Source organism: Periplaneta americana, chromosome 8, assembly GCF_040183065.1.
Source record: "Periplaneta americana isolate PAMFEO1 chromosome 8, P.americana_PAMFEO1_priV1, whole genome shotgun sequence".
NCBI classification, from domain to species: domain Eukaryota; kingdom Metazoa; phylum Arthropoda; class Insecta; order Blattodea; family Blattidae; genus Periplaneta; species Periplaneta americana.
This window is the reverse complement of record NC_091124.1, coordinates 94,971,555-94,993,790: the sequence shown is the minus strand read 5'-3', so window position 1 is coordinate 94,993,790 and position 22,236 is coordinate 94,971,555. Positions and strand designations below refer to the sequence as shown.

Below are 22,236 nucleotides of genomic sequence, written 5' to 3'. Positions count from 1 at the left end.
TGAAGCGTGATGAGTCAGTGAAGTTATGGTTTTACAATGCAGTGAAACATTATTTTTATTTTAGTAGGTTATTTTACGACGCTTTATCAACATCTTAGGTTACTTAGCGTCTGAATGAGATGAAGGTGATAATGCCGGTGAAATGAGTCCGGAATCCAGCACCGAAAGTTACCCAGAATTTGCTCAGATTGGGTTGAGGGAAAACCCTGGAAAAAACCTCAACCAGGTAACTTGCTCCGACCGGGAATCGAACCCGGGTCACCTGGTTTTGCGGCCAGACGCTCTGACCTTTACTCCACAGGTGTGGACTCAGTGAAATATTTTATATACCGGCAGTGTAAGTGAAATGTGTTCTAAAGTGCCAGTGAAATGTGTCATAGTGCCAGTACAGTGAGTGAGATGAGAGTAAAGTGAAATATTATTATCAGTACCAATGTGGGCCTATACATATATAGGTTGTAATGTAAAATTAGGCTCACTTATTAATTAGGTAATTTGATGTATTATTGTTATTGTAATTATTGTGTATTAATTATATTGTGTATTGTTTTTATTGTGTGTGGGAAATAATACAGGCGTAACGAAGTTTATTAACAAATGTCATTTTACATAAATTAAAAACCAAAATAAAAAAAACGCTAAACTGGAGAATTAGCACTGTAGCTTTGAACCGTGCTGTTACATTTATCACCAAATATAATTAAATACACAATGTCGCCAACATAAGAACATGACGTTGGTGTGTGGCTTCGTTAGAAAGAGAAATTTGTTTTTTTTTTCTCTCTGTCTACCTCCTTCGTTCTGAACATTATTGAGAGATAGCACCACTGTTAGCGACAAGGTGTATTTGCGTAAATATTGGGAGTAGATTAGGTCTATGTGGCTTAGATGAAAGGGTTAGGACAGAAACAGTTTTGCTGTAGCGCATGCGCGGACCTCTGATGCAGTGGGAGCGTGATCCTTACTTGAATATATTTTCGTGTGTACATTGCAGATCAAATGAAGATCCCTTCTTGCTCCGGTTACACACCTTGCATATATGAAGGTTAGGTTTGGTTAGTTTAGGTTTTATTAACAAATTCCGCGCATGCGCAGACAGCAAGAATTGTACCTTTTTGTCATTTCCTTGTCGAAACGTTTCACTGTGTCTTGTGAAGTGTCCATTTTATCTCGAACTAAAATATCTGTCGCATCATTTCCTTTTGTTTCATCACGATCGAATTGGTTTATCTCTTTGGTATCAATGTTTCTGGTCGGTCATGGCCTTTATGACAGTTTTTGCTTCGTAATATTGATAAACAATAATATAATGAAAGCGGTGAATAATTTCATGGCCCCTAAAATTTCTTTTTCGTAAAAGGCTGGGTATTTTTCTCTAGGCCACAAATAAAACGGCAACGCGGTCATAATTACGCACTTAACGCTTTGGCGAACATTAACCGGAAATTTACATTCCGTCATTTGAATGATATTCCGTGAAACAGACCTGTTTTCCTCTTCATTTCGTTGTGATAACCTACTTTAAGATCTTACTACATCTGTATTTTCTTTTAATGCATTCAAAACACTGCCATTATACTACATAAACCTTGCACTTGTGCCTAATGAAGTGAACTATTTAAGAATATAGTCGCGAATTTCACTACCACCATTTCGATTGTCTTTTGTTTGACACGGCTCGGTACGGTCTGGTGACTAGTGGCCAGCTAGTAAAGTGGACTACCGACATTACTCTACCGTGCGTATTATCCAGTTATGTCTAAAAAAAATAATCTTACTTTACCGAGAGGAGAACTCGCAATGTATGGCATGAAAAACAGACATCTTATTCCTACGCCACACACAACTCGTAAGGTTAAGTTATAGGGGTGTAGACGGACGACTTTCAATTAACACACATCACAACAATGCCTTCAAGTGCAGTTCGTTTACACGTGTGAGCCGGGATAGAACTTCGTATTTCTAACGACCAAGACTCGGTGCAATCTTTTTGCCGCGAAGTCCTCGTGGAATCGGGATTGAGGAACCACGCTGATGCCTAAGTGGAAAGGTAAAGAGATTCTGTAGGCTGTAAAAGAGTTCGGGAACGACCCGTAGGGGATCTGTAGAGCGGGAGGGCCTTGGGGCATGCACATGAGCACATCAATCCATCCCGGGTAACACAATATATTCAACCAAGCGACCTAGGTGTGAGTGTAGTCCAAGCTCGAGCCCCTCCCTGTAAGAGGGCCTAGTATACTATATGAGAACATGCTTCCCCCAGGAATAACGGAACCGACGCTCACTCCGTAAAGGCTGGTCCATAATAAACCGGGAACGGAAACGACAACGGGGACGGAAATATTGTTAAAATGTACTTAAATGTGAGCATTTTCATTTAATTTTCACGTTCTCGTTCCCGGATTCCGGTAAGCTTCTCGTTAATTGTGAATGCCCACATTTAAATATATTTATTTTAACAATATTTTCTTCCTCGTTTTCGTTTCCGGTTTATTGTGGATCAGCCTTAACTCGAGTCTACGCATGATACCTTAGACCTCGACTCTACTGCAGCGCGGTACTAGAAGTAGGCATAGAAGTAACAATTACAATGGTGATGGTGGTGATTACTGAGGCTGGTGGTTTTGTCTCTCTTTTCAGTGTCCTCAACAACGTTCGTCTGCTCCACAGCATCGAAGACCGCGCGTTCCATAACCTCACAGAGCTGCGCACTATGTAAGTATGCTCACATTATTATACTACCCGTACATTGTAAATTGACTGGTGTTTATCCCACGAACTAGAAGAATGCGTCATACTGCTCCACGAATGCTTTGATTCTCTCAATGTCACGCGCTCCATAATCGCCTACGTTGTCTTGTACACAACGACAGTAGGACTCAGCAGTCGTGCAACATGGGACGTTGTACCATGGTTGTACTTTAGTGCGACACGTTGGGCAAAAAACTCTGTGTTCATGCAATAGTTACGTGACTAGCCAAAGGCGAAGCTACTGTATAGTATCTGGCCTTCTTCTTCCTCTTCCCTAACAAGAAACAGACCTACCGAAGCTAATCTTCGTTCATTACTTCTCCGTCCCAAAAGTTTGTATATTAATAATGCTTTCCTGGAGAATCTCGAAGGCTCTATTCTTTGAACGTGCTCTTTCCACTTTCTTTGAAAAGCTCTGTATTTCTTCTATTATAATACATTCTCCTTCTAGTTGTTCCTTTAGACGTATATCTACATTCCGAAGTCGATCTTCTCTTGCTACACACCAAGTATATGAATCTGTCCACTTGTTTCATTGCCTCATTTAGAATTCGCATGTTTACCTTCTTTATATTTCTTCCGATAACCATGGTTTTCAGTCTTGTTTGCATTTATCTTCATACCATAATGCTCATAGCTGTCATTTAGCTTCAGTAGCATATCCCTTAATATCATCTCCTCTTCTGTTAACAATGGAATATCGTCAAATCTTATGCACCTTATTTTTATGGGATTTCATGAAGTCGATCCTAAGTACCCCTTTTATACATGAGTCATTCCCAATGATCACATGGGTTCGCTCCCGTCCATGTGTAAATATTTTCCTTCCCATTTTAGGCAGACTTAAAAGTTTTCTTGTTGCAGAGTCACTTCGTCAAAAAAAAAAAAAAAAAAAAAAAAAAAAAAAAAAAAAAAAAAAAAAAAAAAAAAAAAGTATGGTAAAATCTAAAAACGTAATCGTTTAAAAGCAACGCTTCTAATAAAGTCTTATCTTGTTATTCATTGTGTTTTACATTCTATCATTTTATGCGAGATGAACGTTTTTTTTTTCGTGGGCTTTATTACTCTGCCTTTCCGTTTTTTTATCTGATTGAAAGGTGCGTGTCATTTTGTTCTTTAAAACTTAGATTAATTGAAAAATATGTGGGGCGGCTTGTAGAATAGTCCATTCAACTTAGGATGGAACGCTTCGCAGTAATTTGTGTTATGAACAGAGCTTTCTGAGAATTGTGCCCACATTGCTGGAGGGAAAGTATTGTTTTCATCTATGTCATTTTGTAATACGTAGTCCACGACCTTCTATGGGAAGGGGGTTGGAGCGAGTTCATAAACAGTGTAGGACGCCTCAAGAAGGTAAATATTACTCGACGAATGTGAGTGGAAAAGCGGGCGTAATGTGAACTGTCGCGATGCGGTATTACGAACGCAGGAGCAATAGCACCACGGCTCCGGGCTGCAGGACTCAACTGGCCTTGGTCAAGTAATAACTTCCGTGCAGGAGCGACTTCAGTTATCGTTCCTTTCTTACCACCCCTGAATTGGAACGACTTCGTTAGCAGCCATTTTTATTCCTCCTGTTATCACCCCTCATATGTTCTGAAAACGTTCGCTAAATCCTCCAAGTAGAAATTGAATAGGGTAGGTGATAAAGGGCATCCATGTCGTACCTCTCTCCCTATTTCACTTTCCTCTCATAACACGTAACTATTAGTAATTGAACATACAAAACCGTTACTTTTCCAATTACAATAAATATAATTAATGATATTTTTCTGTACAAGCAAATCTTTATTTTAGAAATTTAATAATCTTCATTAATGATGTATGTCTGTATACAAATAATACATTCTTAATACAGTATACTCGCTAGGAAATTGTGGTACCCGGCCCCGGAACAATTTTTCCCTCGAAATTATTCAAATTAACTTCACAGGGAGTTATTCCTGAAAGCTTAATTTGCATAATACACGTCACTGTACGTAACAGAAAACCACAATTTAAAGTCACACAGAGTTAGTGTGCATTCAAATGTTGGTCGCTTGACGGTTGTCAGCCCACTTTGAGGTCTGTGGATATAGAGGAAAAATTGGATCGGTGTCGGGTAGAGTTCCCGGGTAGCTCAGTGGGAGAGCGTTGGTACGTTTAACCAAAGGTCCCGGGTTCGATACCCGGCCCCGGAACAATTTTTCCCTTGAAATTATTCAAACTAAGTATGATGTATGTTTTGTGTTCTTGTGTTTGTGTTGTATTACTATGATTATTGTAATTCTGGTTTTGTCTTTTTTATTATGTTGTCTATTATGTTAGAGTTGCATTCGTTTTGTTGTGCTGTGTATTTGATTGCGTTTAGCTCTTCTTTGTAGTCTTGTTGGCTCGTTGTATGTTGAGTAGTCTGTGTACCATTGCTCGAAATGCAGATTGTGTTGTATAGCTATGTGCGTTGTTGAAGTGGCTTTTCTGTAGATTTTGAATGTATGTTTGTTGTCATCTTTTGTTATTGTGATGTCTAGGAAGTTTATGGATTTGTAGCTTTCGATTTCTAATGTGTAGTGTAACTTTGGGTGTATTTTATTTATGTGTTGATGTAGATTTTGAATCTGTCTTTTCTTTCTTTTGTGTAGTATCAGTATGCCGTCTACGTATCTGTGCCACAATAGGCCTATGATGTCTGCGTATTTGTTGTTGTCTTTGTTAGACGGCCTTATCTCTACCAGGTTAAATAAATAAATAAATAAATAAATAAATAAATAAATATTACTCGTTGCACGAATGATTGCCGACGGCCAGTAGGCGAACTAAAGCATAAACACTGCGTAGGAGATGGATCGTATCGCATGACGCAGCGCCAATGCCTCTCTCGAAATCGGCAATCATTCGTGCAACGAGTAATATGTCTGTTCTATGTTGTGTAAGAATATTTCTGCTAGTATGATGGAAATGGGTGATCGCATGGGTAAGCCTTAGGGATCCAAATCCAAATAGAACTGAATGATTTTACTTATTCTGTACAGGCAAGGAATAAGTTGCGCAAATGCCTTTATAACGTGTGTATATCACAATGCATTGGTTGCTTTAAAATGGCATCAAATTTCCAATTAAAACATTTTGTATAGGTTGGAAGTGAAATAACCTTGTACATTTTCACAACGAGTAGCTCATGTTGTATGTAGTAAAAAGTGTAATACCATATTGGTGGAAAGTTCATAGTTTTTTCAGCCTCTTATTCTGTAACTATTGCAAGTAGGATCGTCATTTATGCTCATATCGATAGAAAATCTAATAAGAAGTCATTTATTTCTCTAGCGTATTTCAATAGCGTGGACGGTGTTCTTGTAAATTTAATTAAAAACCACTAATTTCAAGCCACTGAAAGATGCGAGCATATTGCAACGCCACAGCCAGAGAGGGAAATTTGATGTACAGTTGATCTAGGGAGATAGATCTGAGTTCGTTAACCTCTTACATCTGTATTACGAGAAAAGAGGAGAGTGTGTTAGCAGCGTTGTTGTCAGACAGTTGAAACTTCCTACTTAATTTTCTAATTAACAGTGCACAAAAATAATATAGGTTTTCTATTCATTTAAATGTACCCTGTCGTCCCTTTCAATCTGCAGGATTATTTTACTTCCACTCTGTACTACAGTAGAGCATCGATTATCCCGAAACAATTGGGGACGGGGGTGTTCGGATAATTGGTTTTTCGGATAACCGATCATTTACGAAATCAAATTGTACCGGTGTCATAGGAGCAGTATAAAACAAAGAAACACAGACATTAAACACAAAACTGTATATACAATATATATTTTGTATCACATGTCTTACAAATAACACAGAGAACTGACTAGCTTAGTTTGATAAGTTCAAAATGGTCATTAAAGTAGCCTACAGAGTTTAGTAAAAGAAGTCCAACTTTTTTTTTTTTTTGCTTCAGAGCTGAGATTTTTTTTTTTTTTTTTTTTTTGCCGCTAAATCTCTCAAATAGTACTACCAAATTTCTACATGGCCCGCGCGCAAATTTGAATTTGCCGACTAGAACGCTTACGGTTAATCGATGTTTCGGTTGATCGGTATTCGGATAGTCGATGCTTCACTGTATATTTAAAGCTAAGCTATCATTAGAATATCATTTGCGCACAATTTAACGAACTTATTGTTGACCTATTGACAATAGAAAATTATTTTCGATGGGATAGATAGTAAACGTGCAAATAACAATATCGAAAGCAAATTTTATATGCTTTTAATCAAAAGGAAAGGAACACAGGCTGCTTTAATTCGTCTGCATGAAATAGCTTGAAATACGTCAAATTAAATTAATATTTAATTGTAATCTTTCTCCCATGTCCTAATGTTTTAATTGAGTTAATATTCACCTTTTATATTAGACCTAATACCGATACATTTCTCACGGAATGCATATATAAACTGCTGTTTCATTCCAGATACATAAACCACGCACCGCTACTACAAAGGATACCGGATAGCATCTTCGACCTCCACTTACCCAGTCTCAGGATTTTGTAAGTAATTAAAGACAGTTTTTCACCAAATTTCCTCAAAATCTTCTTCTATTTTGTTGCTCGCTTTGCCGTCAAGTGTCGGCGTCCTTACAAAAATATTAGTAGTACTTACCGTCGGCTTACAAGTAAAAGATATTAAGTCAAAAAAATATTACCTCTCAGAAAAAGACGTTTTGAATGCTCTCAGCAAAACCCAATCCTCAAAATATTATTTTTATTAAGTTGTTTCTGTTTAAGTGTATTTAGTTTTCCAATTCTAAGTTTACACACATACATTACGTACATTGTATACACCTTTTTCTCAGAAGTAATATTTTTTACTTAATGTGTTTGCTTGCAGACCGACGAAATTAGATACTGAATAATTTCTAAAGGTTAATTATACAGGCTCTCATTTCAAAACTTCCCAGTCTAAATAACTAATTATTTAAATTGAATTCAATTTAAACAAAAAAACACGTAAATTTAGATTTGAAGAGGAAGCCTGAAACCAGGCTTTATTGCATTTTAGATTTCACCCCTCCTCCCCAGCCACCCCTCTTTAGAAATTTCAAATGGAATCCCTAAATTTTATACTTAATGCGTTGCTTAATTTTTACTTAAACGAGAATGCGGATGCTTTAGCAAAGAAGGACAGCATTGCTACTTACAGACCTGTTACTAAATCTACGTATTACTCTGTGAAAACATTTATTAAATCTACATACTTAGACTTCAACAAACAAAATTTGATAACACAATCTCAAGGGAAAAAATGGAACTCTCTGCATCATAATCCATAGTTAATTCCAGATTTACCACGAAAATCGTCTGTAGCTGCATTTAGATTGTCAACAGGCCATGGTTGTTTGGCCAAACACCTGCATAGAATTGGAATATATCAGTCCCCTAACTGCCCATTGTGCAACTCAAAGCAAGAAATGGATTCGGAACACCTCAAAATCTGTGCTTCAGTGGCTAGCCATGATAATATCTTTGAAAAATATTGGAGTGCAAGAGGTCAAATTACTTTATTGTCAAACGCCTGGCATTATAAAACAACAACAACATATTTTATACTTAGATAATGAAATAGCATTCAAATGTTTATACACTTCATTCATTTATTTGACATCTTTTGTTTTATATCTTTGCCTGGCAACCTCGATTGTTCTAACTGTTGATTATAAAGCTGAAGCTACGAACAAAACAATACCTTACTATAATACGAGTAATACCGGACAGCTGTATACTAGCATCATTGACGTGAGTGCGAAATGTCGCGAAGGTGACATTAGCGGAGAGGTGTGGTATTTCGACCACAAATACAAATATTAACATAGCGGGAATCGGACTGTTGTTTACAACGTGAGGTACTAATGTGGAATAATATATAAGTACTTACTTACTTACTTACTTACAAATGGCTTTTAAGGAACCCGAAGGTTCATTGCCGCCCTCACATAAGCCCGCCATCGGTCCCTATCCTGTGCAAGAGGAATAATATATAAGCAGACATCGGATTCCAGGGCAAATGCCTATTTTGTTTCTTTAGGAGAAAAGTAAAAATAATTATTAATATTTGTGTTTCATGGAAATTGAAAGGTATTCAAAGAGTTTTATAGTGCCCTAAAACGGTTATTAGAGCCTAATTTGTTAATATTCGCCTAAAAATGCCTAACTCACTGTAAAGTTTCGCATTTTACTCTTACTTTTTATAATTTATACATGCATTCACTGCGAAATTTAAGGCATTTAAAAAGTGGAAAGTTTGCTTCACACCGGCCAAAACAAAATGTTTTGAATCTCACGACACTCGCAATAGATTTCACCGAATTTAACATGTTTGGAGGCATAAATGCCGACAAAGAACCAACCTTAATTTTGAAGCAGGCAACAATCACAACATGTGCTGCTACCGATTCAGAGATATACTGTACTATAAAAATGACTGTTTTCGGTCTGAAACCGATTAGCTGTACTGCCCTTCAGAGTGTCATAAAATCACAATTTTTGGAGAAAGAGTGTTTTTGAAATATTTATGAAAAGTCGTAAAACTGCGAATTAGTAGGGTAAACCGTTACAAAATATTTAAAAGAATGGCCCTCCTAGTGTTAACACTACCAGGAAATGCAACAATATCTGGAAATTTGTATTTTTGTCCAATTGAATCTCAATAACAACGGTTCATTTGAATGCTCGTTAACAGTTGCTCTTTCCCTCACCTTATTTGTGTTGAGAAGTTTTGAGCGGTAGGATGTTTTCCTGTGAAGTTTAACGCGATAATGCCGAAAAATATTAGTGCAAAATCTACATTGATCCGGCAATGGCTAACAGAATATTCAGAATTCACTTATGATGAAAAAATAATATTCTGCAAGATTTGTAGCAAACAGGTATGCAACAGTAGTTGAAATATATAAATTCTATTAATTTTAATGAGTAGACCTATAATATTTATACATTGACTGAGCTATCCTGAGGTATAATTCTTTTTAAGACCACTACACTTTAACCTTTTAAATTCCGATAGTTAAAGTATTTGCAGGTCATTAAAATTTTGATTGTTCGAACCCACTAACTTTGTGATAGAAATACGGCAATACAACAATTAGGATTTTATTTTAATTCAGTTTACTTTACATTTTTAGATTTCGCAAGAAAAGAAGTGCCACCTAAAGCAGCATGTGCAAGGAGCGGCTCATAAGGCTAAAGCTCAGCAGAAAAATCAACTGCAACAAACTTTACTAACACAGTCTACTTCATCCAATCTCAGCAGCAATTTCTATGCTGATTTAACCAGAGCGTTTGTTGCTGCTAACATTCCCTGGAATGCAATTGAAAATCCGGTTTTAAGACAGTTTTAGAAAAATATTGCAAACAAAATATCCCATCTGAGTCGATCCTAAGAAAAAATTACTTAGACAGAATATACAATGATACTTTAGCTTCCATTCGGGAGGATATAGGTGATTCTTACATATGGGTCTCTGTGGATGAAACCTCAGATCCTATGAATAGGTATATAGCAAATATGGTAGTAGGAAAACTTAGTCCTGATGGACCTTCGATTCCACACCTCGTATGTGTTAAGGAACTTTCGAAAGTGAATAGCCAAGCCATTGCTTATTTTGTAAATAAAGGCCTACAGTCTTTATACTCAGGTAATATAGACGATTCTAAAGTTCTGTTGTTTTGTACTGATGCTGCCTCATACATGGTTGCTGTAGCTCCACTTCTTAAAACATTTTATCCTAACCTCACGCATGTAACCTGTCTAGCACATGGCCTTCACAGGGTTTCTGAAACAATCCGGAATGAATTTCCTCTTGTCAATTCGTTTATTTCTAACACAAAAAAAGTTTTTGTAAAGCCCCATCCAGGATTTCAATATTCAGAGAGAACTTTCCAGATATCCCACTCCCACCTCAGCCGGTTGTTACACGATGGGGAACCTGGATTCAGTCAGTGGTGTATTATTCTAAGTATTTTAAAGAAGTGGTCACAGTTATTGATAAATTAGCCTACCTGAAACTGATAGTGCAGCGTGTGTGAAAGCAGTGAAAGATTATCTGAATGACTGACGAGTGAAAAACGACATTGCCTACATAACATCAAACTTTTCTTTCATACCTGCAAGCATTGAACAATTAGAACGTGAAAAACAATCTCTTTGTAGCCAAATAGCAATAGTAAAGGAAGCTCAAGTGAACATACATTCTGCTTTGGGCGAAACTGGGAAAAAAGTTAAAAATAAGTGGGACAACGTATTAAATAAGAATGTAGGATTTTCATTGTTGGAAAAAGTATCAAGAGTGATATCGGGGGAAAGTGTAAATGTTCCAGTAAGTATTAATGTTTCTATTGTACCTAATTTAAAATTTGCGCCTCTCACATCAGTTTCGGTTGAAAGAAGTTTTTCTGCTTTCAAAATGATTCTCAGTGACAAAAGGCAAAGGTTAACTGTGGAGAATTTAGAAAAAATTCTGGTGGTGTACTGTGCAGATAATTATAATAAAGTCTGAGCATGGAACTGAATTTCAATAACTTAAAATGAGTAATCTTGGTATCAATAATCATTATTTCATTAGTTTCAATATATTAAATTTGTGCAGCTGTGTTTATAAATATAATATAGTATTCATTTTTAATGTTTAAACATACTTTTTTGTGCGTATTTTAGTGTATAACTAAAAATTTCAGTGAAAGAAATAAGTATGATACCTTGATGTGCCTAAAATGCCTATTTTCATTAAAATAGAGCCTAATTTTACAAATTTTGAGCTTATTTTAGGCGCCTAAAACTGCAATTTTTACTGCCTAAAAATCCGATGTCTATATATAAGACACTAAGAAATGTTGAATAGTATTTAATGTAACATTATTATTTTATATCAGAGCTACATATTATAATAAATATTGCTTACTTCGGTAATTGTTTTCTTTGCTTTAGTGAGACAAAATTAATTCTGACATTAAGAATGAATTTACAATAACGCTTCATATACCCATTGCTGACAGCTGCAAAGATAAAAGTGGTAATAATCTGATGCTTGTAATAATTAGTAAAGACATGTGGACAACAATAAAACTTAATTTGATAAAACCTTAAAATTTCCAATACAGTTTAAGTTCTATTCATTTATTAGGCCAAAATAAAAAAGCTAATTTTTATTGTTCTATCAACACAGAGACGAAGGCATACTAAAGAATTTTGTCGAGCCACGTTTTATGATCCCTCGGAAATCGAATGTACGATTTGGAGCAGTTTGTAATGCTGTAATTTTAGCAGTTCACAGCACTAATTAATAATACTATTTACTAGTTCAGCAACAATCTACATTGTAGTAGATTATAGTTTGCTTCGCGGGTTTCAGCACTCCCTGCCGCCTAGGTAGCAGCACCTGCGCCGTTCGCACGCAGAACTGCTAGCTGTCCGGAATTATTATAGTAAGATATTTGCTACAAATACCACTGAACATTTCTTGTAATAGTTGTGTTCGTGTATTAAATTATTGTAAAATGGTGTATACCTTTCAAGAGAGAACATAAGTCATGTTTATTTACGGAACTGAAAACCGTTGTGCTCGTAGAACTGCTGTAGTTTTCAACGAGAGGCATCCTGAGGAAAACATAAGTCACCGATATGTCACAGATCTAATGCGCAAATTTAAAGAAACTGGTTCTGTGTGCAATAAAGCAATGGCCAACCTCGATGAAGCCTCGCAGTTAGAAATACTAAGTCATTTCATTAATGAACCCACCACCTCCATTCCAAAAGTAGCTTCTGTAGCAAACATTTCGATTGGTTCCATACATAAAGTGCTGAAAATGAACAAATTTTCCCCTACAAAATACAAAGATGATTTTGATACAAGTGTAGAATTTTTGTAATTGCGGGAACGCCGCTTTGGGGTTCAGTTTTTTTGACAGATTGGGAGACTGCTTACAGAAGTTATCACTGTTATCAGTAATATTTATGTTTATCTGAAATATTTATTTAGAGATAATTTCACATGCATAATTCTTTATGTCATTTCAAACATGTTGATATTTAACGAAAAATACGTTATATATTATATTACGAATTTACTGCACCTTTCGAGAACCTCATTGTCTTGGAGTGATTAGACATACTGTAACTATGTGTTTAGTTGCCTACAGATACCAAAAAAAAAATGCTTGTATCTGGTTGCAAAAGCAACTACGATTCAAATAAAACCACTGGTTATGTCAGTGTATTTAGATTTTCTTCAGACGAGGAAACAAAAAAAAATATGGCTCATAGCCTATATATATCGCGTGCTGAATGGATTCCCTCTAAAGACAGTATTGTATATGAAAATCGTTTCGATGAAACTTATGATGAAACATTTTCTGATAATATATCTTCAAATGGTAATAACGACATCGGTCTTAATCTAGAACAGTGCTCTAGTATTTTAATTGACATGGGCTATATTAATAGTCTGTGCATTTGGATGAAAATGTATCGCTACTAATTTACACTACTGGTTATTCAACTCACAAAGCTGTAAAATAATTGAATTGCGAATTGTGCGTAGCATTTATCACTGGTGACCATCTGAATGATGAATACTTCAATAATCTTAATCGAGGTGGGTTAACTTCGTCCTCAGACTTTGTGTTGTACTGGATGAACAGTATAGATCAGAACAGGTTTCACGGCCGGCCGACTATGCGCACAGAGGTGGGGGACTCAAGGCCGCGCAAGGTCGTGAAACCTGTTTTCCTCTATACTGTTCACCCAGAATTTAGGTTTGTTTGTGTGTGCTATTATGCAGAAATTAGTGTCTCAAGAACATGAGATTATGTTCCTTTGTTACGGCAGTCAAAAATTACTGTTCAGAAAATTGATGCAAAAAAAAAATACCACGTGAGGATGACAAACTTAGTATATTCGTTTCAGATGTCTGCCCTCGTGGAAAACTAGTGTTTGATATTTGTAAACAAATTGTATCTACCTTGTCTAACATACTACTCAACAATTTTACTGTAAAATTAAAAATGATCTTCCAAGTACTAGCAGCTCTGGCAATAAGAGGAAATTATAAACAATGTGTAGAATAAATTCTATGAACCCTACTGAATAAAAATTTAAGAATTACGAGTAATGCTATTCATTTTAATTAAATGAACGTGACTTCAAGTTCAGTCTGCAGGCCTGCCCCGAGAAGATTTCGAGAACAAAATGGCATGTGTTACCTCAATTTTGTATTTTTAATTATTATTATTATTATTATTATTATTATTATTATTATTATTATTATTATTATCATAGTTGTTGTTTGTACAGTTCATAACGAAATTATTTCGAATATTAATAGTGAAGAGTAATATTATCGAGCCTATATGGCGTTAAAAATTGAATTATTTCCTAATTGTGAGATAATAAGTAGGCTGTCTGCTGGAATCGTCTTTAATTCGCTCACAGATACAACATGGTTAAAGTTTTTATGAATAAGTATCCAACAAAATTTGAGAATCTGCTTTTATATTATGGTAGAATTTATAAACATTTTACATCCAAGCAGATTAACGTAACAAATGTCGGCTTCCACAAATGCATTGTAGCGGTGTTGCCACATTCAGTGCGGTGGCCTTCTTTAAGTAGGCCGTGGATATTTAAGGAGGACATAATAGACTATGCAGTTGTACTTTGTTAAGATTTAAACACTTTGACGTCTTTAGCTAAACAGCAACTCATCAACATTACGTGTCACATTATTTACAAATCTTCGTGTTTTAACAAATAACCCCTCACAGATATTTAATAACATTCAATCTTCCTCAAGTTGGTGAGGTTGCCAAAGATGTGACATTAAAAATGTCTTACAAGAAATTTGTTTACAATAAACTAAAATTTACAGAAGATAATATTTCACATAATGAAAATTTGCAGTAAAATAAAAAATACAGATAAAAAAAAAATAGAATGAGAAAATTCAACTGTAAATTGAATGGAAATACAAGTGTCGCTGTAAAATCTCCAGAGAACCCTTCAAAACTATAATAGAAATTTCCTTAATTGTTGTTGTTGGGACTCCAAATTTATGGCAGACTGAGACGAATTGTTTTGTTATGGTTCCTCTAGCGCCCACCATTAATCCGATGACTTCTATATCCCTGAGTTTATATGATGTTTTGTAATAAGGGATTGTTGGTTCATAAATTGTCCTTTTCTCTAGATTAACCTCTTCGGGTTGATTCTGATTCGTCTCGAATCTGATGGTCGGATCCAAAACAAAACCTTTTGTCTCTCCAGATTTAAATGTTATAATACCAATACGCCGATGACTTCCAGTATCCGCTATTCCATGGACTTCTTCATAAGTAGTGTAGCTATTGGACTTAAGTCATGTTGCGATTACAGACCTGATCTTGTGATGTCTGCCGTTACGAAGAGTTTCGCCAAATGGGCATGAACCCAAGATATGAGCCAAGAAGATAGAGATACCAGAATAGTCAGAAAAACCAGATGCTATATCAGGTTATAATGATTGTTGGTTCCGGAATATAATACATTTTATAAGTTCAATAAAATAAATATTTTACTTTCGTTATTATGATTATTCCCAGAAGAAGATTAATTTCTTTCTAGGGTAGGAAATTCTCCTTCTAAAAGCTACACCTTCATTTCATATATCCCGGCATCGAACTTCACACTTGTCAGTGATACTCTCCTAAATTAAATATGCCTATAGATTCTACTTAATGTCATTTGTGGTGCCTGTGAACCAATACACTTGATGTGAATCTGTTGAAATGTAACTTTCTTTGCAGGCGCATCGTGCACACGGGTTTGGAGTTCATACCTCAGTTGCGGAACCTCAGTGTCGACTCCATCCTACATATGGTGTGAGTATGACACGATCATATAGGCCTAATAAATTCTATTACAGGCCATTCGTTACCTTGTGAAACCAAACTGCGCGTGAGGGGAAGAACAAAGTGGACTGGGAAGCTTCCCTCCCTACCAACGCTTTCACTTGCAGCTAACTAGCAAACCAACCCCATCATAAGGTTCATACTACAAGCTACGGCGTACGTATATATTTGGTTTCACGAGATGAAAATGACCACAGTATGCTTACATGCGGTGTAGTCTTTACTACATAAGCTACAAGTGTCCTGATATTAGATTTTAACTATTTTTTACGGAAATTTGTGCATTTCAGATTACAATATAATATTAGAATTGGTTTCATATTTCGTAGTTATTTATGAACTAGTGGTTACTCCCGTAGGACCGTATTAATAGACATTCTTAGCGAGGGATTTCGGTGGATGATCAGCGAACTAACGTTTTTCGTATTCATAAACCAGTGTTAGCGATATGATATTATATGAATCCTTTTAGCACGCTCGTAACGCGGGCTAGCGAAATGTCTATGAATAGCACCCCTAGTCTCTAAATCCAAGGATGGTGAATTCAAACCAGGTGACGAATTGTAATGGATAATATAAATCCTTAACAAGGCTTTATTGTAGCTTTATGGCACGCAAAACTCTAATCTAAATGAACAAAAGAAAATTATTAGTAAACCATTTTCGGATCCTCGTGTTCTCTTGTTTGCAGATAGATATACCTACTGGTCAGTGTTTCCATTCTGCAGAACATCGCCTCGTAAAACCGCACTTAAACATTCGAATCAGTGGCTATAAAGGCTATAATTCCGAAAGACCAAAGTTTTGATAAACTAAAAAAAAAAAAACTGTTATACGAAGTTTTAGCTTTAGTGTAATGACAATTTTTTTGGCTATTTCCTATTATAAATCTGCATTTTATGCTAAAGTTTTAGCTTTTTAACTCATACGGTAAGCCCGTAAAAAAGTTTGAAATGAGTGGACTGATGCCTTTTTCAAAACTTTCAAAATGAAAGCATAAATGCTTTGTTCATTTTTTTTCATAAAAATATTGAACATTGAATGAACAGAACATGTAGCATCTTAAAAGTTTCTGAAATGAAATTACTTCAAAATATGATATATAAAAAATGAAAAGTTACTTAATTTTATTTTAACAAAAACTTCATTCAATATCTTTCCCATCCTTGGTTGACCAAGCGCTTATCTCGTCATAGAAGGATAAGTGCTCATCTGGGATGCATTTTTTGAGTTGAACGATGTCCCCAATTTTCTTTTTGTTTATTGGATACTTGTCGTTGTATGCCTTTTCAGTTGGTAAATATATGACGTCCTGTTTAGCTAGTTTAAAGTGATGGAACGTCGGTCCGTCAATAAATTCATTGGTCTTCAATACGCCTTCATTACCTTTCTCGCATTCAAACATAGAGTACTTCGAAATCTGAAATTCTATTTTATCCTTTTGGGGTGGGGGAGAACTTTCTTCCATAGGATTCTGTGGCTATAACTTTTTTCTTGTACAAATTTCCCACCAAGCTTTATAGTCAACAGTAAAGCTTTCTTCATGTAATAGACTAGTAAATTTGCCATGTGGAACTGTGGAAACTGGTAGTGGTTTACTATAAGACCGCCATGTAGTGCCAGCCATTTGTTTTGAAGAGGTCAGAGGTCAGAAACACAATATTCAACCACATACTAAAACCATAGTGAACCTTGGACTAGTGCCTTTTGCATATAAAATGGTAGGTCTAGGCTTATCGAATGCAAAAATAACATATTTCATTTTCTGATAAAGTGTGACTGATGCTCTTTTCAAAACCACTGATTCAATTGAGACCCGGAATCCAAGAGTGGCCCAACTCCATTCCATATCGAAATCGAGTTAGATACACGATTGCATTGATTTCGTTACTGGGCATCTGTATATCTAAAATAGAGGCCCAACTCCAGCATTTAACCATGCTAAAGTGACGTGGAATATCTATCGGAACAAAAGCGAGACCCAACTCCAGGCACTTGGGCCTCTCTTGTATGCCTTTAGGCAGTTGCCGCATTTTGTCGCTAGATGACACGCTAGGGGACACATTCAAAATAACAAAGTGTTGGGAAATCGCAAAGAAACCATAACAGACTTAAAAAGTTGAAATGTTCATGGATCCTGAATGTATGTACCCATAGTGATCTAATTAGAAAAAAATATATGAACATTTTAATTTGTTAACTTTGTTGCAGTTTTTGCGATTTTCCAACACTTTGTTATTTTGGACATGTCCCCTTTTGCAAATCGACGACAGATTTATAGACGAGTTTCCTTCCGTATTCATTATTGTACCAATATCTATCTAGGCTCATAAACATTATATAATTACCACTATGGGCAGCTACAATTGGTACCATAAACATTGATTACAGCTGAACTTTCCATCATACTTGATTTTATACCATTATCAGTCAGGCACTTCGCGAATGTACCTTGTAAGACGTCCTTCATCGAATCCTCCAAGGAAATACGGAGTAAGTGGCACCTTTATAAACTTCAGTTCATACAAGAGTTGGGTGGAAATGACTTTCAGACCAGAGTAACCTAATGCAATGAAATGGTACGATTTCTCCAACAACAATCGGATTTCATTATAGAAGGTCAGATGAAAGTACCTTCACCAACACTGTAGTCGTATTCCTGCACAACATGGTTTGTTGTGCAGATCACAATCATCGTTGGATTGAGGGTCATACCCAGATTCGGTGTGATGCGATGTGGTAATAAACAATTTTGTACATTACTAGAAACATTTGACACAGTTTCAATTCCATACAAGGTCTACACTTAATTACCATAATTTAATAGCACTTAATGACCACATCCATTAGCAGCAGAAAATGTTATGACGAAAATATTACACTAAACATAAAAGAAAATGAACCTTAATTGTGTATAACAAGAAACCCTATCCGAACTAGTTTCGGTTAGTATAAATGTGCTTAGTATGTTTGTGTTTCAATTGGATTTCTTTGTTGCTGTTATTTTTACTCGCTTTAACATCTCTGGTCATATCGATAGTTAATCCTTTTGGGTGAAATCCGAAGGCCTATGTACTATTGTCGTGAACTAGATGGCGCCTGTAATGTATTACTGATTTGTCATGAATATGATTTTGGTGATGAATGAAGCCAGTAATATTCAGGAATATTGTGGCCCGAAATTCCTGGCATTTGCCTTACGGTTGATGGATAACCCTGAAAAACCTCAACCTGGAAATTCAACTCGACCGGGAATCGAACCCGGGCCCTCTGCGTAAGAGACCAGCATTCTGAGCACTAACCACAGAGGTGGTCAATTGAATTTTATTTCGACAGTCCCTGATATTAACAGGTAGCGAAATCCAGTCTCGATAGGGCTATTGTGAAAGAATATTAGTGTCTATGATGAGAAGAGGAAATAAATGTAAATTTCCTCTGGTATACAGTTTATGACAAGCTATTGCTTCCAGGGATGAAACAACTGTACTCCATTTACAAACCTTGCATGCAAAAGGTACACACATATTATGAGCATGTTGCAGTTTTATTTTGCTATCACTGGAAAGGACGGTCAATAAAAAAAATATTAGTATACTCAAATACTCAAAATAGGGAAATACAAGAATCAGTACAAAGGACTTTTTTTTACAAACAGAAACATGAATAACTCCAGGGATGAGGTAATATGATCCCATTTGCGAATCTTGGATGCAAAACGTACAAACAAATTATGAGCGTGCTGCAGTTTTATTTTGCTGTCACTGGAAAGTTCCGTCAGTAAAATGTGTGTGTATCTAATGCCTACCCACTTCACTTGCGTGATTGAGATTCCGCATACTGCGGATGGATGACAGAACTGTGACTCATTTTCAAGTTGCACACCACTTCGGCGAGCCACGTTATGCATGATGTGTATCTGCGAGAGTTAAGTCGTGTTCGTGTAAGTGTAATGTAGGAAATGAGTGAGGATGATGATGGTGTGGAATAAAGAAAGGGAAACCCGGTGCCGGCACGTAACCTACTGTGGAATAGCACCAAGGAGTCAAGGAGGCCGCCAAGCTTAACATACTCATCCGACGGACGAATCACTGCCTTCCCTTCATATGCACTGCGGAGAGATTTAACCCAGGCATATTGGTGCGCAATTTAGGGCCGTATTCATAGACATTCTTAGCGCGAGCTTTCGGTGGATGATCAGCGAACTAACGATTTTCGTATTCATAAACCAGTGTTAGCTATATGATATGAATCCTGTTTAGCACGCTCGTAGCGCGGGCTAGCGAAATGTCTATGAATAGCACCCTTAGTGATTAGAATTTGTGCACCGCCATCTCTCCTAGTGCCGAAGTAGAAATTTTAAATCAGCTAACTCGGCGAACTGTCAGTAAAATATCAGAATACTCAAAATAGGACAATACAAGTGTCTGTAGACGGGATTTTTTTCTGTTAAAGCAGGGAGATGTTAGCACATGAGTATGTGAAAATCCATTTAAAAAATGATAACTTCTTTAAATATTGTCAGTCATAAAGTTTTGAACGTTTGGTATGTTGTGTGTGTGTGCGTGCGCGCGCGCGCGAGTATGCAAGGTGTATATAAACACACACGCACGCGTTGTTTAGTAAAGCACAAAGTTACGAATCGATAGAACTTGTAAGAAAATTAAAGTTATGCTGCAATATCAAATATGAATCCCACTTAATTCTGTACGAAGTTAATATATGAAAGAAAAAAGAGAATACTTTGAATTCACTCTTGCCGCAGAACAAAAACTTTACAAAAACTTCTCTCGCACTAAAATGTACACCATATTATAATATATATTTTGTAGAATCTCAGAATAATCGTGGCTTCCGGACAAGGTCGAGCCTTGTGAAAAATTGTGAGCTCCATTTCTTTTGTAGGCTTGTTTGACACGCAGTGCAATCCCTTGGTTGTAATGCGAATGTAACGAGCAAACTTTTGCTGCGCTACAGTTCATTTCTTTCTTCAGTAGTTTCCCCGCTTGCTTCCTTTCTTCCATTGTGTAAGTAGGCTACAACAGAATAAAGTGTCAGAATATACTCTCTCTGTGCGACCGTACTCTTGTGTACCAGAACGTAACAAAACAAAGGACAGTTTTCTATATCTTGAAAAGTAGAGAAGGAACTTAATGTACATTAATTAAGAAAAACGTAAGATTTCTAAAATACACGTAGATATGTTCGACATTAATATACAGAGTGTTTCATAATTCCTATTACAAACTTCTAAGAATTGTAGAGAGGACTAAGTAGATAAAGTTTTAATTGGGAACTCATGTCCGGAAATGTATCGTTTCGATTCACCATAAGTTTGCAGATCGATTCGATTTAAAATCTCCCGCTTCACAGTACGCAGACAAAATGGGCTGAGGTAGATTTCTGCATTCTCCTGATATCGTGTGTCTTCTGTTTAAAATCAGTTTTACGTAGTCTGCTTTCACATCAGTTGTGATTCAGTCATTGAGCAGTACAGGACGAGACAGCGTCTGTCATTATTTATTGGCCAATGAATAATAATAATAATAATAATAATAATAATAAAAATAATAATAATAATAATAATAATAATAATAATATTATTATTATTATTATTATTAATTAATTAAATTTACTAGTACAAACAATTCATCAGTTGAACTATACAGACTACTAATAAATTTACAGCGTATACAATTCATCAGTCCCCCCCCCGCTTTCTTAGACTAGTACGTACACAACACCCATGCCCAAGGCGGGACTCGAACCCACAACCTTTCGGACTAAGCGATAAAGACATGCCGTGCCCCTACCGCTTCGCTTGAGCCATACAGGCCGGCACTTGTGTCCAGTTAAGTTATACAAACATATACAATATATAGTAAACAGAGTCCACACCTGTGGAGTAACGGTCAGCGAGTCTGGCCGCGAAACTAGGTGGCCCGGGTTCTAATTCCGGTCGGGACAAGTTACCTGGTTGAGGTTTTTTCCGGGGTTTCCCCTAACCCAATACGAATAAATGCTGGGTTACTTTCGGTGTTGGACCCTGGACTCGTGTCACCGGCATTATCACCTTCATTTCATTCAGACGCTAAATAACCTCAGATGTTGATACAGCGTCGTAAAATAGCCCAATAAAAATAGTAAACAGATAATGCAATTTACAAGCATATTTTAGTTCAGCTATACAAAATTGTACAATTCACATCAAGTAGGTTAATTCTATTTTTCAAACACTCCATATTTTATTCAAATATGTGCTTAAAGTTTGAGGGCCACATTCATAGACATCCTTAGTGCGGGCTTCCGGTGAATGATCAGCGAACTAACGTTTTTCGTATTCATAAACCAGTGTTAGCGATATGCTGTGATATGAATCCTGTACAAGTAACCAGTTGATAGCCGGGGCTAGTTTAGCACGCTCGTAGCGCGGGCTAGCGAAATGTCTATGAATAGCACCCTGAAGGATTAAGCTTTGCAGAATAATTTCTTTCTTTCTTTTATTGATTTAAACACATAGTTTAAAAGCATATTATGACATTTTTTTTGTAGTTTATGAAAAATCATAAAAACTCGA

The 22,236-nt window shown here is 36.3% G+C and overlaps 1 protein-coding gene across 1 annotated transcript in view; it reads left to right on the top strand.

The window, feature by feature from the left end:
- Positions 1-22,236, top strand: part of LOC138704898 (follicle-stimulating hormone receptor-like) — a 472,716-nt gene that overhangs the window by 319,588 nt on the left and 130,892 nt on the right. The window contains exons 5-7 of the mRNA XM_069833291.1: positions 2,641-2,715; positions 7,197-7,274; positions 15,558-15,632. Coding sequence (XP_069689392.1) covers positions 2,641-2,715; positions 7,197-7,274; positions 15,558-15,632 — 228 coding nt within the window. The remainder of the gene's footprint in view (positions 1-2,640; positions 2,716-7,196; positions 7,275-15,557; positions 15,633-22,236) is intronic.